Here is a 16,870-nt window from a genome sequence, read left to right on the forward strand (position 1 = left end):
GTAGTCACGACTGGAATGTGTCATATACGATCTGCGTAGGCAAGTGCTTGCCTCATAATTTTCTCCTCCTTCCCTGTATTTGCCTGCAATTTAACGTGGTGGACGCCATTTTGCCTAAACATAGAAGATTATTAAAACACACATGTTAGTTCCCACCAGTTATCTCATTGGTTCCCTGTGTTAGCGATACTAGAGTATAGTAACTATGAGAGGGCAATCATGCTCAACCTTTCTCAAATCATACTTCCAAATAAATTTTGAAAAATGCTGGAAGGCATCCCCTTTTTCTTGTTCGATATTCAACCCAATAGACAAAGCCTGTTTCTCAGGTTAGGATTAGTTTAGCACTTTAATAGTTATCATCTGACTATGTCAACTGATCATTGTTGCATTTTTTTTTCTTATAATCAATTCGTTGGGAAGGTTTGTTCTCTTCATCATGAGCGGTTTTTGTCGGCAAAATTGGCTGAAATTTGGTCATATAATTCAGCTTGATTGGGAAAGATTTCAGGCTAATTTTGAGTTCAATAGGTTTCGAAAAACCCCCCATGATGAAGAGAACAAAACGGCCGAAAATACGTACAAATGAAACAGTTGCGATATCACGCTGTTCTTTTATGTTTTAAAAAATTAATACGAGCTATTTTAATTTGTTTTGCAGGTTCTGGATCTCGCACTGGAAAAATTCTTCAACGATTCCCAGAAAAAGATTGGGCCGACACTCCCTTCATCGAGGGCATCGAATGGGTATGTACAAAAGAAACCTTCCATAATATCCGCGTAACTGATTCACCCTAAACCCCATGCCGTTTCTAGTTTTGTCAACCGCAAGGTTGGTCCCTGTCAACCGTCCGCCAGGAGCCACAGTTTTTCGTATCAGTCCTAACGGACATCGACGCCAATCGGCACTACTGTGCCTGCTTGTGCTTCAACGAGACCATTGCCATCACTCCCAGTAAACCCATCGACGAGGAAGAGGAAGATGACAATCTGTCGCCCAGTAGTAGAGCCTTGTTGGCCGCCTCTAGTGGACCACCCTCCATAACCCACCACAGTATAATGTACGCTCCGAAGTGTTTGGTGATAGTCTCCCGGTTGGACTACATCGAAACGTTTCGGAACTGCCTAGGGACTATCTACACGGTGTACCTGGAGAGCCTGAAGTTCCACTTGCATCACCTCATCGGTAGCATACTAGGGTGCATTCAGGTTCCTCCTCCCGGTGGTCCACAGGTCCGTTTCTCCATCGGAGCAGGGGACAAACAAGTCCTGCAGCCACCCATTTCCCCCACAATCCCCGTAACGGGATCCTGCGTAAGCCTTCTGTTTCATCAACTTGGTATTAAAAATGTGATGCTTCTCTTCTGCGCTGTCATGACCGAGCACAAGATTCTCTTCCACTCGACGAGCTATTCTCGACTAACCGACAGCTGCCGAGCTCTGACCGCCCTGATGTATCCATTCCGCTACAGTCATGTGTACATTCCGATCCTGCCAGCTTCGCTGGTGGAAGTATTATCCACACCGACGCCCTTCATCATGGGAATACATAGCTCAATGCAGACGGAAGTTACCGAGGTGCTTGACGTGATCATAGCCGACTTGGACGGTGGCTCTATCCACATTCCCCAATCGCTGGTACCTCCACCCGCAGAACTACCCAAGGCCTTACGGGAAGCAACGGAAAACGCTCTCCAGCAGGTGTTGCACCCGGAGTTGACGCGGGCCGATTTGGCCTTCCCACCGAATAACATCAACAACAATGGGTACAATTTCCGGGAACAGAGGAGCGACGAAATGCTGGACAAAGAAATACGGGCAGTGTTCATGAGGTTGTTTGCTCAGCTGTTGCAGGGCTACAGGTCCTGTTTGACGTTGATCCGGATAAATCCTAAGCCAATCATACAGTTTCACCGGGCGGGTTTCCTGGGTGCGAGGGATTTGGTTGATTGCGATTTTTTGTCACGGGTATTGGATAGCATGTTCTTCACGGGTTTCGTTACGGAACGAGGGCCACCTTGGAGGCCGTGCGATGCTTGGGATGAGCTGTACAGTGCGATGAACGATTTGCTCAAACAGGAAATGCAGGACCCCCACTTGGTGTTGATTCACATCCAGGAGCTGGCCAAGCAGCTGTATACCAATGAAAATCCCAGTCCGCAGCCGTACCAGCAGAAGGTTCTGAGGCCACCGGAAGGTGCCTTCGCTCGAATACACCAACCCCCGATGCCGTTGATCGATTCACAGGAAGTTCAAAATGTGATCAACGAGGGGTTGGCTGCCAATGATCTGCAGGCGAGGTTACAGACCATAAGGCCTCCGCAACGGATAGTACCGATGGGTCCTTATCTGAAACCGGTTCTCGAATTACGACCAGTGGTCAATAACAGTGCCCGGAAGCTAGAGGTGTTGAAGAACTGCATCAGCTGTATCTTCGATAACAAGATCACCGAGGCACGAAAGAGTTTCCCGGCTGTTTTGCGGATATTGAAACAACGGGACGCCAGGTTAACACTTTGTAGGGAACTAGCGAAGATCGCACATGGAAACAAACAGCTAGATCACCAGCAGTTCGACTTGGTGGTGAAGCTGATGAACCGAGCTCTTCAGGACGATTCTTCAAAAGACGAATACGGAGTTGCAGCCGCCTTACTTCCTTTGTCGACGACCTTCTGTCGGAAGCTCTGCACCGGTGTGATACAGTTCGCGTACACGTGTATCCAGGACCATCCCGTATGGAAGAACCAGCAGTTCTGGGAAGATGCCTTCTACCACGACGTACAGAACTTCATCAAAGAGCTGTACCTTCCACGGCAGACTTCGGAAAAGCCCTACAGCAGTTGGGCTTCGGACAGCAATGGCCTTGTTCATTCGACTTCCCGTGATAAAATGGATCGTTCGACGCTACTCTCGCGAGCGCAGGAGCCTTCTGCGTTGGAGATCGCGGCTGATCAGATGCGGATCTGGCCTACCGTAGACCCAGACAAACAGCAGGAGCTCATCAGCTCCGAAGAGAAGACCCTCTACAGTCAAGCAATCCACTACGCCAACCGGATGGTATTCTTGTTGATTCCGCAAGACGTCAACCAAGGAGGTAGAGTACAGAAACTAGATTCCCACGCAGATGACGACGCCAGCGTTTCCAACAGTGTGATAGAATCCCACAGTCACAGCGACCATAGCGATGAAGGTTTCGAAGACAACGACCCCAGCGAGACAGGAACGGCGGTCGCCAAAATGGTTTGTAAATTCATTGACCGAGTCTGTAACGAGGGAAACGTGACTCCCGAGCACCTGCGAAACCTTCACCAAATGGTTCCCGGGGTGATACAGATGCACATTGAAACTCTGGAATCGGTGAATCGAGAAGCCAAGCGGATACCTCCCATCCAGAAGCCCAAACTTCAATTCCCCAATTTCCTCCAGGGTGAAGAACTCATCGGAGACCCGATGCGGGTGTACCTGCTTGCCGACGGTCGCGAAGAAAAGGAAGTTGGAACGTCAAATCTCCTACCGGCGGAGGGAGCTCTCTATCTGACGAACTACCGCATAGTGTTCAAGGGAAGTCCGTGCGATCCGTACTGCTGCGAGCAGAGTGTAGTGCGGGCTTTCCCGATTTCGTCGCTTACCAAAGAAAAACGCCTCACGGTGATCTATCTGCAGCATCTGGAGCAGGTTCTGCAGGAAGGTATGCAGCTGCGATCGTGCACGTTCCAGCTGATCAAGGTGGCGTTCGACGAGGAGGTGATCGCCGATGCAATAGAAGCCTTCCGAAAGACGATACACCGGGTACGGCATCCGGAGGATGAATTTGGACATTTTGCGTTTGCTACGATGCACGGCATAGTCAATCCTACCCCGTTGCATAAGGTGAAGGAAAAGAATGCTACATTGAAAGATTTCGCGAAGAAGACTCTGCTGAGGACAGCTAAGAAGGCTGGGTTCAAGCAAAAAGGCGCGACTAAGCGGAAATACATTCTTCCTGGTGCTGACTTTGAGGAAACTTACGGAAACAGTTCAACGGGGATCAATGAAAACCCAGAAGACGAAGACGGATCAGATGACGGAGCCGATACAATGCCACGGGTAACAGTGAAAGATGTCGAAAGGTTGAAAGAACGAGGCTACGTCAAGGATTGGCTTCGAGTGGGTTTGGGAGATGTTCAAGCGGGATACCGGATAAGTTCGATCAACTGCAATTATAGTCTGTGTCGGACATACCCAGCAATGTTGGTCTGTCCAAAGGATGTCTCCGATGATAGCCTGAGGAATCTTTCCCGCTGTTACAAACACCATCGGATACCAGTCGCTACGTGGCGTCATAAGAACGGAGCAACGCTCTTGAGAGGTGCCGTGCCCCTTGCCAAGGGAGTCATGGGAATGCTCAAAGGTCATCCAGGTTCATCGAACAACTCAGCAGACTCGGCCAGCTTTCATGAACAGGACCGTTACTTTGTTTGTGTCATCAAAACCACGCCGCACACTCGTCCGATTCGGCATACGGGTAACTTCTCCGATTCGAACCTTTCCCTCGATTCGTTAGCCCTAGCGGCGAACGGTCTTATGACTCGAACAGACAACTCAACGCTAACCCCAGATATTGGTCGAAAGAACAACGTTGGTCTCTACTCGATCAACAATTCATCCTTCTCCAGCTTTGGAGCACTTCGACCAACCCCCAAGCAGAACAAGTGGGGCTCGCTGAAACCCGGTGGACATACCAGTGCTGCCACCTTGCGGGACTACAGCAGTTGGGATCAACCCCAGCAATACACCATCCAACGTGTGCCATTATACTTCCTCGGCGAGAAATCTCAATCCAAATCAGCCAAGCTGTCGGAAATGTACGCCGAGTTCATCCCCGTAGACTACACCGACGTGCGACACTCGCGAACCGCTTTCAAAAAGCTAATGCGAGCCTGTCTTCCTTCCTGCATAAATACCGAACCAGATCAAACCTTCTCCAAGTTAGTGGAACAGTCCGAGTGGCTCCAGCAGATCCGAGGGCTATTGCAGCTCTCCGGAGCCGTCGTTGATCTCATGGATCTTCAGGAGTCCAGTGTAACGCTAGCCTTGGAGGACGGTTGGGACGTGACTGCCCAGATTTCCTCACTTGCTCAATTGTGTCTCGATCCATACTACCGTACCATCGACGGATTCCGAGTCCTGATCGAGAAAGAATGGCTAGCCTTCGGACACCGATTCGGCCACCGGAGCAATCTCAAACCGAACAGTAGTTCCGGTTCTCCGTTCGCTCCCACTTTCCTGCAGTTCCTAGATGCCGTTCACCAAATCCAATCGCAGTTCCCCCTCGCATTTGAGTTCAATGAATTCTATCTACGCTTCCTGGCCTACCACCATGTGAGTTGCCGTTTCCGAACGTTCCTGTTCGACTGCGAGCTGGAACGTGTGGATTATGGCATAACGGCTATCGATGACAAGCGTGGATCACTCAACTCGCATCATAAGCATGTCGTCGAAGCGCTTACCGTATCGGACGATGACAATATCTATCCCGGAGGGCTTGGTGGTGGTCGTGGTAATCACGCATCCAATACTCAGAAGTTCGGTCCTTCGCTCTTCGATTACATCGAGCGACAACACGCGAAGAATCCAAGCTTCTACAACTTCATGTACACTCCGGATCCCGACCGGCAAGTGCTTCGGCCACAAAGTTCCATCTCGGTGCTGGAAGTTTGGTCGTACTATTTGGACGAAGAATTAGCTCAAGGGCCACCGTACGATCCGGAGCTTCTGAACAACGACAACCTGGATGAGGACAGTGACTACGGCAGTGCGGGCAGTATGACCAACAAACATCCCCGACGGAAGGTCGTTTCCGTTGGGTACGACAGCCTGAACAAGTACGACGCGGACGCGTTTTCGCGGTTACTCGAGGAACTGAAGAACGCCGAGGCGGAGAGGGGTCTGTTGCCGCAAAAGTGGCGCCAAGTTTGGGACAAACTTGAACTGCCACACTCGGATTCGCTGACTAGGCACGCTTCGTTCAGTAGCGCGCTGGTGCGGTCGCATGGCCGATTACTGCACAAGAGGTAATGTAACTCTAGTAATTTGCCAATGTCGTTGAACGTAGATTTTAAGTCTCCGTATCGTCTCGCAGATCTACTCTGGAGATCATCATGCGTGGTCGTCAGGTCGGATACCACCAGGAGAACTTCCTACATCCCCATCGCTTCGAGAAGCACGCTTACTCGGCGCCGATCAACTGCAACCACTGTGGAAACGTCCTTTGGGGTCCGCTTCTTAATGGACTGAGGTAAGAATGGGATACAGACCTTTTGGGAAACTTGTAACTAGTCTCTGATCACAATGCATTTGTTGCAGATGCGTTGATTGTGGCAACACTTACCACGAAAAGTGTGCGGAATCGGTACCGAAGAACTGCACCAAGTACAAAGCGGTTGAAGGCACGCAGCCTACGTTGGCCCGGAATCAGGGCGACAACAATAGTGTGTCGTCCGGTGTGAACAACTCCAACACGACGAACCAGCATTACTACGATCAGTACAGCAGCAATGTGGCCGATGACAGGACGCATGAAGGGTAAGTCTAGAGAGGATATAAAAATGCGACTCTACGTTAATGAGTTTCCTTCCGTTATTGTGGCAGATATCTGTACAAACGAGGTGCAATACTGAAGAACTGGAAGCAGCGGTGGTTCGTGTTGGACTCGCATAAGCACCAGCTGAGGTACTACGATGCGATGGAGGACAGCAATTGCAAGGGGTATATTGGTGAGTTCTTGAAATTGTCTCCGTAATTCTGAAAGTATGATTGTGCTAATGTATGGTTTGCCCTTTTAGAACTAGCGGAGGTGCAATCAGTGTCCCAGGCTCCGCCACAGGCAGCACCAGTGCCGTCGAAGAAGATTGACGAAAAGGCATTCTTTGATGTAAGTACCGAAGCGACCTTCAACCATCTAAATCTAAAGAATCATATGATATGCAATCGCCCACTTTCCAAAACTTGGATCTGTTAGAAATTTGTTAAAGAACCTGCTTGTTTAGTTTTGTAAAATGTTTGATTCACCAAAGGGCGTGAACTGTCGAATACTAGATGATTACTGTGTTGTTATATTCTCCATTTCTCACAAAATTTTACTCGAACAGCTTGAAATAAGTCAAGAAATCATAATACCCACGGTGTTTGCACTGTTTTTTTTTGTAGAAACGGAGAATTCTTCATCTCTTCATAAACATCCCGTTCACTACTACCAATCTAGTACTACACCGATCATGTCATATTGATCAGTTTGAGTCTTTACCATGCAACATGGCGACCGTAGCTCTGTGCATGAGATGGCGACCGTGACAGAGCACAGTTTCCTGTCCCAGCGTCCTATTGATAGGACAAAGAATATTTTGATAATTACACAATATTTCAGCATATTGTTTTTGGAGAAGTTGTTCTGAACATCCATACTTCGTACATAGTGAACAATAAACTTCAGAATTGACTCACTGAGTGGCGCAATAGTGCCTGGATGGCCGCGGTTTATGAGTCCAATAAAACCGGCCCTGTGTATAGGATCCAAGAATCGAAAAGTGTTCCAGGTCAATATTACTGCACTTGATATGATCAATATCGCGGACATCTTGGCCTGCATACAAGGTATCAGCAGGAATATATTCCTCCTGATTATTCCCCATGGATTTCTCCAAAGATTCCTAGTAGGGTTCATCTTGTAATATCTTTAGAGAATCCTACCAAGTACTGTTCTAAGGAGTCTTTCAGAAATTCCTCCCGAGATTGTGAGGAGGATTGCTCCTGGGATTGTTGTAGGTATTTCTTCGAGGATTCCTTTTGGGAATTCTGTAATTGCTTCAGTGATTTCTACAGGATTTTGTCAAAGATTTCTCCAAGGTTTTTTTTCTGGATTCGTTGAGAGTTTCTTCCGAGAATCTTGCATTGATTTCTCACAGGATTCCTTTGAGAATTTCTCCCGGGATTCATCCAGAATTCTTCTGGAATTTCTCCCGGGATTCGTTGCGCGCTTCCTTTAGGATGTCTTCCCAGAATGCCTCCATTGATACCTCCCGGGATTACGTCATTTATTTTAACCGGGTTCCATTGCGAATCTTGAGAGAAATATTCATGTAGAGATTCTTTCAAGGATTCTTCCGGCGATTCCTTTAGAGATTCTTCCCAGAATTCCTTCCAATGATTTCTCCATGGATTTCTTTAGAGATTTCTACCGCGACTTCTCCATTTCTTCTGGGATTTATTCTGGGATTCATCAAGAATTCTTCCTGGATTTTCCCCCGGGATTCGTAGCGAGCTCCCTTTAGGATGTATTCCCAGAATGCCTTCATTGATACCTCCCGGGATTTCGTCGTTTGTTTTAAAAGGGTTTGATTGCGAATCTTGAGAGGAATATTCATATAGAGATTCTTTCAAGGACTCTTCCGGGGATTTATTTAAACATTTATCCCAGGATTCCTTCCGACTTTCCATCATTGATTTCTCCATGGATTCCTTTAGAGATTTTTACTAGGACTTCTCCATTTGTTCTGGGATGTTTTTTTGATTGATTTTTCATATGATTCCTTTGGTGATTCTTCCCAGGATTTCATTAGATATTTCTCCTGATTTCCTGATGATTATAAATTTCTCCTGGATTTCTTCAAAGATTCCTCCAGGGATTTCTCCCAAGATTATTTTATGGATTTCTTTACTTCCCTGGGTTTCGTCATTCATTTGTACCGGGTTTCTCCGAGGAATTCCTCTCATGATTTATATAGGGATTTTTTCAAGGACTCTTCCGGGGATTCCTTTAGAGATTTATTCCGGGATTGCTTTCGATTTGCCATCGTTAGTTTCTCCATGGATTCCTGTACAGATTTCTTTCGGGAGCTCTTCCGACATTCTTTCAAGTATTTTTCCAGAGAATCACTTAGGAATTCCTCCTGGATGTTTTCAGGGGTTTCTCCAAAGATTTCTTCCGGTATTCCTCCATTGATTTCTTTGGTGATTGGTTCTCCAGGATTTCTTATGAGATTCCCCCAGGGATTTCCAAATTTATTTCTCCCGAGTTTATTTTACAGATTCCTTTAGCGATTCCCTTCAGGATTTTTTCTTGGGTTCATTCATTGATCTTTCTCATGGTTTCTTTAGCGTTTTTTCCTAAAATTCCTTCAGGATTTTCTCCAGGAATCGCATTTCACATCCGTTCAAACAACTTCGTCGAAGACACCAATTTAAAACTTTAAAGCATGCTTTATTAACTTTAGCGGTATGGTGTCTTAGAAGAATTTGTTCTATATATGTAACTTTTTATATTGGAATTTTCTACTGGAAGTTTTGATGAGATGCCTTAAGTAATTTCTGTTGGAAATCCTCCTGGGATTCTTGGAGGACTCCCTACTGTAATTACTGAAGAAATCCCAGCTGCAAAATGATTGAGAAACCCCAACGAGAATTCTTAGAGAAGTCCTAGTAGGAATATCTATTGATACCCTAAAAGAAATTCCTACATGGACCCTGGAAAAAATCTCTAGAGGGATCGCAAGAGGAATTTCTATAGGAATTCTTAAAGAAATCTCTGAAAGAATCCTTGGAGGAATCACAAGAAAAATATGGATTAGAAATCCTTGCCGAAACCTCTGAAGCAATCCCAAAAAGAATGTTTAGACTTTGGATAAATTCTAAGAGGATTTCTAAAAAGATTTCTTAAGGATTGCCTCCAGAGTCCAGGAATGCATGATGGGATTCTCTAGAACTCCTGCTGGGATTTCTGAATTGAATACCTTTAAGGATTCCTTCACAAATTTCTGCAAAGATTCATCCAAGAATTCTTATGACCTTACCACTGAAAACTCTTGTTGAGGGATTCCTCCAGCGATTTCTGCTTTACTTCAAATATAGTATTCCTGCTGGACATCCTTTTGAGATTACTATTACTGTCGATAAGAACTGCTACTTGGTTTCCTCAACTTCTGACAGGGATCCTCCATGTTTTTTTTCTGGGTTTCCCACACAATACCTGCAGGGAATCCTTCAGGGAGATGCTCCTACTGCAAATCCTTGAGAAATCTCGGCAAGAATTTCAGCAGAAATTCTAGTAGGACTTCCAGAAGGAATCCCAGCAGTAACTTTTGGACTACTTATACAGAGCAGAAAGAATTCGTCAAAAAATTTCTGAAGGAATCATAGCAGAAAGCCCTGGAAGAATTTCAAGAAATCCCAGGCGGAAAGCCTGGACGAATACCAGAATGAACTTTCGGAGGAATCCCTGCAGTCATAGCTTTAGGAATTCCAAGAAAATTGCTGAAGAAATCTATTTAAAAATTCTTTAAGAAATGTCTCCACCATACATTTCTTTAAGGATTCCTCTGACTCCTTTAGAGATTTCTTCGGCGATTTATTGGATTTCATCAAGGATTCCTCTGGGGATTCCTCTCGAAATACCTCCAGGAATTTTTGCTGGGATTCCTTCATGAATATCTGCCAGGAATTCTGCGCGCACTTTCATTGTGATTTCCCAAGCACTTCCAGATGGTCGTTCTGCAGTTATTGTTCTGGGGGTCCTCCAGGATTTCCTGCACATTTTCCAGTAGGAATTACTCGAAGAATCCTAGCAAGACTTCTTGAAGGATTCCCACCACGAGTGCTGCCTGGAGAAAACCCAGCAGCATTACAAGAGCAATTTCAACAGAAATTCTCAAAGGAATCTGAAGAGGATTTCCAGTAAGAATGCGAAGAGATATTCCTAGAAAGATCTTTAAGAAATTCACATGCATTCCAAAAAAACTCAGGGTGATTTTCTGGTGGAATCCATGGAGAAGTTACAGCAGCAATTGCTGGATGAATCCCTTAAAAAAATGGATGAATTCCAGAAAGAATTTCCAGAGAGGTAATCCCAGAAAAATTGTTGGATAAATTCCAAGAGGAGTTCCTGGAGAAATCCTTGGAAAAATCTCCGGAGATGCTATTGAGAATTTTTTGGAGGAAATCCAGCAAGCATTCTTGGAGACTTACTGGTGGTAATACATGGGGGCTAAAAGAGGTTAAAAGAGAGTTTTCTAAAGGTGGTTCCTGAAGTATAGTTCTGTAAAGAACCAATTTAAAGAAGTTGTAGGTTATCCAAGAACTCAGGTCATGCAAAAGCTTTCGCGATTAAGCGCCTTAAGATCTACAAGTGCAATCAATGGGTTGTTGTTGCATTACTGATACGGTGCACCATCCTACAGGACCTTGGAGCATAGCTCTGTAGAGAAGTAGTTTTGAAAAATGTTCTAGGTCATCCTATAACTTCCGCGTGTAAAAGTCTTAAGATCTTCAAGCGTATTCAATGGATTTTTGTTACATTACTAATACGGTGTTACATCTTACGGGTCCATTGAGCATAGTTGTGTCATTATAATCAATGAAATATTGTTGAATGACTGATGCGGTGTAGCATCCTACAGGTCCATGACGCATAGTTCTGTAAAGAACTACTTTCCACAGGTGTTCTAGGCCGTCCAAGAATTTCCGCTAGTAAAGGTCTAAAGATCAACTAGCGTTGTTACATTACTGATACGGGGCAACATCATACAGATCCATAGAGCACGGTTCTTTAGAGAACTAATTTTCGATGATGTTCTAGGTCCTTCTAGAACTTCCGCGAGTTAAGGCATTAAAATCTACGCGAAACCAATGGATTTTATTTTTGCTGCATTACTGATACGGTGCAATATCTTACAGGTCCATGGAGCATTCTTTTGTAAATAACTAATTTCCAAAGATGTTCTAGGGCCTCCAATAAATTCCACGAGTAAAGGCCTTAACATCTACAAGCATAATAGGTTGTTGCTACATTACTGATACGTCGTAATGTATATGTGTTATATCCTTCCTTTTTTCTATAACTTATTTCCAAAGATGGTATAGGTCCCTTAAGAACATCCGCGAAAAACAGTTTTAAGATAAGCGTAATCGATGGATTGTTGTTACATTATTGATACGGTGTGATAATTTAATTTCAATTATCATAAAGTCATGCGATTATTACACCTAGAAAGTATTACTGATACGGTCCAACAATCTACAGGTCCATGGCGCATTATTGTGTAGAGAACTATGTAGTTTACCAAGATGTCCTACGTCCTCCAAGAACTTCCACGAGTGAAGGCCTTAGGATCTACAAGCGTAATAAATGGATTGTTTTTACTTTACTGATACGGTGCAGAATCCCACATGTCCATGGAGCATTGTGCTGAAGAGAAATAATTTCTCAAGATATTTTCGGTCCTTCAAGTACGTTCGCGAGTAAAGACCTTAAGATCTACAAGGGTAATCAGTGGATTTTGGTTACATTACTGATGCGGTGCAATATCCAACAGGTCCATGTAGCATTGCATTGTTCTGTAACAACCTAATTTCTAAAGATATTTTTGCACTCCCGTTAATAAAGGCCTAAAGATCTAAAAGGGTAATCAATGACTTGTTGTTGCATTACTGATATGGTATAAGATCCTACAGGCTTTCCTTTTGTCAACTGCGGGTTGTCATAGCATTACTGATGCGATGCAACATCCTACAGGTGGATGGAAAACAGTTCTGTAGAGTCTTGATTTTCAACGCAGTTCTAGGTCATCCAAAACTCTCCTGAATGCAGGCCTACAAACCTGATTAAGCCCGGAGCGGTCGCGTCGTTTACTGAGTACATACACGCACCATGAAGAATACACGCTTTTTGTACACAGTGTAAGCGGGGTGTCGCTAAGGGTGGTTGAAGACGCGACTGCTCGAGTGTTAATGGGTTGTTATTAGATTCTAAATGCGATGCAACATTCTACTGGTCTATGGTAGATTGTAGAGTACTGATTTACAAAGATGTTCTAGGTCCTCCAAGTACTCTCGCCAATAAAGGCCTTAAGATCTAAAAGCGTGATTAATGGACTGTTATAACATTACTGATGCGATGCATCATCCTACAAACCCATGGAAGATAGTTCTGTGGACTAATTATTCAGAGGTGTTTAGGTCTCCCAAGTACTCTCGCGAATATCTACGAGCGTGATCTTATTACAAATATCTAAAATGTTCCTTCAAGGATTTCTTCTGGGATTCTGGTGATCCCTTCATCGATTTCTTCCGGAATTCCTTCTGGCATTTTTCCGGGATTCGGGTCATACGGAGAAATGGGGAATTCATATCATGTAAAGGGTTATTCTGAAACTTTCATCTTTCTTACCTTCTACAATTGCATGTCTCCTGGTTTCAATAACTAACCGACGCTTTCCCTTTCCAGCTGAAAACAAGCCGACGAACGTACAACTTCTACGCAGCGGACGCAACCAGCGCCCAGGAGTGGATCGAAAAGATTCAGGCTTGTCTGCAGTAAAAACAACAAGTCAGCGGAAGGTATTCACCAGATCACACCAATCCCATCGTTTCCATCATCAAATACACGTGCGGTAGAAAATAATTTATCAAGTAACGTAAAATAGATACACGCAAACAAAACCAGGTAGGCATATTTCTAGCAAATCACCACATACAAAATCATGAAACCTAAAGATTTTCCAAACGGATTTCCGATATCTGATGTATAATAGTGACGCGACGTAAGAAAGCGTTATGGTAAGCGAACATACTCATTTAAAATTAGCGCAAAAGTGACACACACAGAAATAATCATCAAATACATAAAAAAAAAACAAGAAACAAACACTTATACATAGTAGCAGAAAGTTTCATATCAGCATGATTGTTCGAGTTGAAAATTCGACTCCTGAAACACAAAGAGCGTCCGAATGGAATCCTCTTGGATTGCGTGAAATAAAAGGACACAGACACATCATGCAAGCGAAAGATATTCAGATCCATTAGTATTTATATATGTGTGTACATGTGTGTTGGTGTCCTTTGCTGCGCGCAGTGTTGTTTCCTTAAGTTGTTGTTAGGCAAAACTCGTTTTAAAGTAATAGTAATATCAAGGAGACCGAAAACTTTTCAAATTTATGCGATTTGAAACAAATATTTTTCCGCAGCAATTTGACGAGGTTGCCAGGATTTCTTGATTCGCGCTAAATCTTCGCTATCAATGTATAGGTAAATAACTCGAACGAAGTAGTGCGGTGTACAGCTCAGAAAGAATGCTAGGGTTAGACAGAAAGTTGCTCGGAATCGAACTATAGACGAGTGTCATATTATGCAATACGTGTATCATAACAATAGAACATTCTCATAAAACGTGAAAAGTGTAGCAACTATTAGCACGTGGAATGATATACCAAAAGATGTTTCTTTTTTCTCCGTTCAACGTTATTTCAGTTTTTACTGCATTTATTATTATTTTTCTGTATTCGAGAATTAAGGAGAAAAAAAGTTCTTTTAGAAAGAATTCGTCGTATCAATTTCAGTGAAGGTTTTTTTTTCTTATATGTAACACTCTTTGTGACTCGCTTGTAGATCTACCCAAGAAACCAAAAGTATTAGATGGTCAACACAGCTTATACCGGCAGAACGTAAAATATCGACCATATCTCAGGAACAAGCAAACCAAATTTCAGTAAATTTTGCACCATCGTAATCCTACACTATCATAGAAAAGTATTCTTTTCCATTGATAAAAGCGTTCCATAAGGGTGTCCTTGTCAAAGTTGTTCAGTAAATCGAACGCTTCCAGGCGATGATCGAAGCGGTTTAGCATTTCTCCGCAATGTGGCGCTAGTGTACGTAGCAGTTTTGATATTTCAAAATTCAACCCAAATGGCTTTCTCCATTTTTCGGGAATTGCTCCAGTGATTTCATCTGGAAGTTTTCCATAAATATCTTCGTAAATTGCTTCTCAAGATTCTCAAGAGATAGTCTTCGGAGGTTTTTTGAAAATTATTTTTCTAATTCAGTCTTTCCGAAAGTTTGTCCAATCATTCTTACGGATGTTATTCGGGAGTTCTCCCAAGGGTTTCATGTAAAATTCTTCCAGGATTTTTTTCGGCAATTCTTCCACAGCTTCTTCAGTAATTCTTCTTTTTTATGGATTTCTTTAGGAATACTATTGAGATCATGGTTTTTCCAGGAGTTGTTTCGGAAATTTTTGCTTTGTCGCTTCAGTAAATGTGCCTGGTTACATCAGTGGTTCCTCCAGGGACTCCTTCAAAAAATCTTCACAACGATTTCTGTAGAAACGTTTTTCTAAACACGAATTTCTCTATAAATCTTTCAATTATTAATTTGGAAACTTTTTCCAGGAATTTCTTAAGTTTCTTACAGGTATTAATAGAGATGTTTCAATAGCAATTCTTTCGGAATTTCTTAAAAGATTTTTTTTAGAAAATCTTGAAGGGATTGCTTCAAAAAATAAGAGCTTTCTCTAAAAAGCAATTAAAATAATCTAGAAAACCTTCCATGGATATCTCAGAAATTGCTTCATCGATTCCTAAAAAAAATCATACAGGGATTTTTTAAGAATTTTTGACGAATGCCTTTAGAGATTTCTCTGAGAATTCCTCCATCCTTCCAGGGATTCCTTCAGAAAACGCAAAGTTTGCTTTAGAATTTTCCCGAAAGTTCCTTAACATATAGTGGCAAGAATACTTGCACATATATCTTGGATGAGTTTATAAGACATTGTAGACATTGTTGATGCCGCTAATGTCGTCTACAATGTCTCAGCTCCTCACATCTGACCATGTTCTTGCAAGCATTTTTGTTTCAAAAATTCAATCATCAAATTAGAAAGAGCCCATTTCTAGAAATCGATTGAGGAACCCTTTCATAAACCCTTCCTTTGATTCTTTACGAAATTGCTCCATCGATTTCTTTAGAAAATCCTCCAGAAATGCCTTTCAGAATGTCTACTACGGATTGCTTTGTCATGTTCTTTAAGAGCATTTTCCAAGGGTTGCTTCAGAAATTCCTCTAGAATTTCGTCATGAGGATCCTCCAGAAGTTTTTCCAAGAATTCCTCTAGAAAAGCTTCCATGAGTTTCCTTAGAAACGCCTTCATATATTCATTCAGAAATCCGTACAAGATTTTTTCCAGGAAATCAGGAAAGAGTACGTCACGCCCTCCAGAAATGCATTCAGCGATTGATTCTGAAAATCTAATAATCAGAATTCCCCCCAGAAAGTTCTCCATGGATTTCTTTAGAAAATCTGTCACGTTCTTCTTCAAAAGTTTATTCAAAGATTCCTTCAGAAGTTCATCTAGGGATTATATTGAAAATTTCCTTGGATATTTATTCCTCCATAAATTTGTCCAAGGATTCCTTTATATAGAAATATTCTATGGACCCCTTCCAAAATTGCTCTATGCATTCCTTCAGAAATTACCACAGAAGTTCGGTCTTTCATTCTACCAAGGTTATTTCAGAAACTTCTTCAGCGGTTCAGAAGATCTTCCAGAGATTCTCTAAGAAATTAAGAATTTTTCCAACAAATCTTTAAGGTAGATTTCCATAGGTTTATTCTGAAACTCCGATAGGAATTGCTTTAGAAATGTCTTCAGGGATTCGTTTGGAAAAACCAGCATGAATCCTTCCATAGATTTTTGCATTTTTACATTCAGTGATTCATGCAGGAATTTCTCCAGAGATTTCTGCAGGAGTTAGCATAGAGATTTCTTCAGGGTTTCCATTTGATATTCGTCCATGTATTTCCCCAAAAACACCTCCAGCATTCTCTTTAAGGATAACTCCATGAATTATTTCACGGATTCTTTAAGGAATTTGTTTAGATAAATTTCCTAAAAATGTCTACAGGAAATCCTTAAGAAATATCGCAACACTTTTTTCTAGGGATCTTTACAGAAGCTCATCTACGCCTTTCTCCAGGTATTCCTCCAAGAATTCCTTTCGGAAATATGTTCACAGGTTCGGAAATTCTTCCTGGGATTTCTTCAAGAATATCCTTGGGGTTT

The 16,870-nt window shown here is 43.0% G+C and overlaps 1 protein-coding gene across 1 annotated transcript; it reads left to right on the top strand.

Annotated features, from left to right (window-relative positions):
- The first annotated feature begins 653 nt into the window (after positions 1-653).
- Positions 654-13,641, top strand: LOC115263397 (myotubularin-related protein 13). The gene is made up of 7 exons (XM_029866684.2): positions 654-747; positions 817-6,053; positions 6,122-6,277; positions 6,346-6,564; positions 6,631-6,755; positions 6,825-6,913; positions 13,256-13,641. The coding sequence occupies exons 2-7, from the start codon at positions 1,060-1,062 to the stop codon at positions 13,346-13,348; spliced, it is 5,676 nt and encodes a 1,891-aa protein (XP_029722544.2). The 5' UTR covers positions 654-747; positions 817-1,059; the 3' UTR covers positions 13,349-13,641.
- The last annotated feature ends 3,229 nt before the right edge of the window (positions 13,642-16,870 follow it).

Source organism: Aedes albopictus, chromosome 3 (assembly GCF_035046485.1).
Source record: "Aedes albopictus strain Foshan chromosome 3, AalbF5, whole genome shotgun sequence".
Classification (NCBI taxonomy): Eukaryota; Metazoa; Arthropoda; class Insecta; order Diptera; family Culicidae; genus Aedes; species Aedes albopictus.

Excerpts from the sequence above, each read along its gene's own strand:
- LOC115263397 (XM_029866684.2), top strand. The coding sequence starts at position 1,060 with ATGTACGCTCCGAAGTGTTTGGTGATAGTCTCCCGGTTGGACTACATC. Across the intron at positions 6,054-6,121 it reads GGCCGATTACTGCACAAGAG|ATCTACTCTGGAGATCATCA; the intron begins GTAATGTAACTC and ends ATCGTCTCGCAG. Across the intron at positions 6,565-6,630 it reads GATGACAGGACGCATGAAGG|ATATCTGTACAAACGAGGTG; the intron begins GTAAGTCTAGAG and ends TTATTGTGGCAG.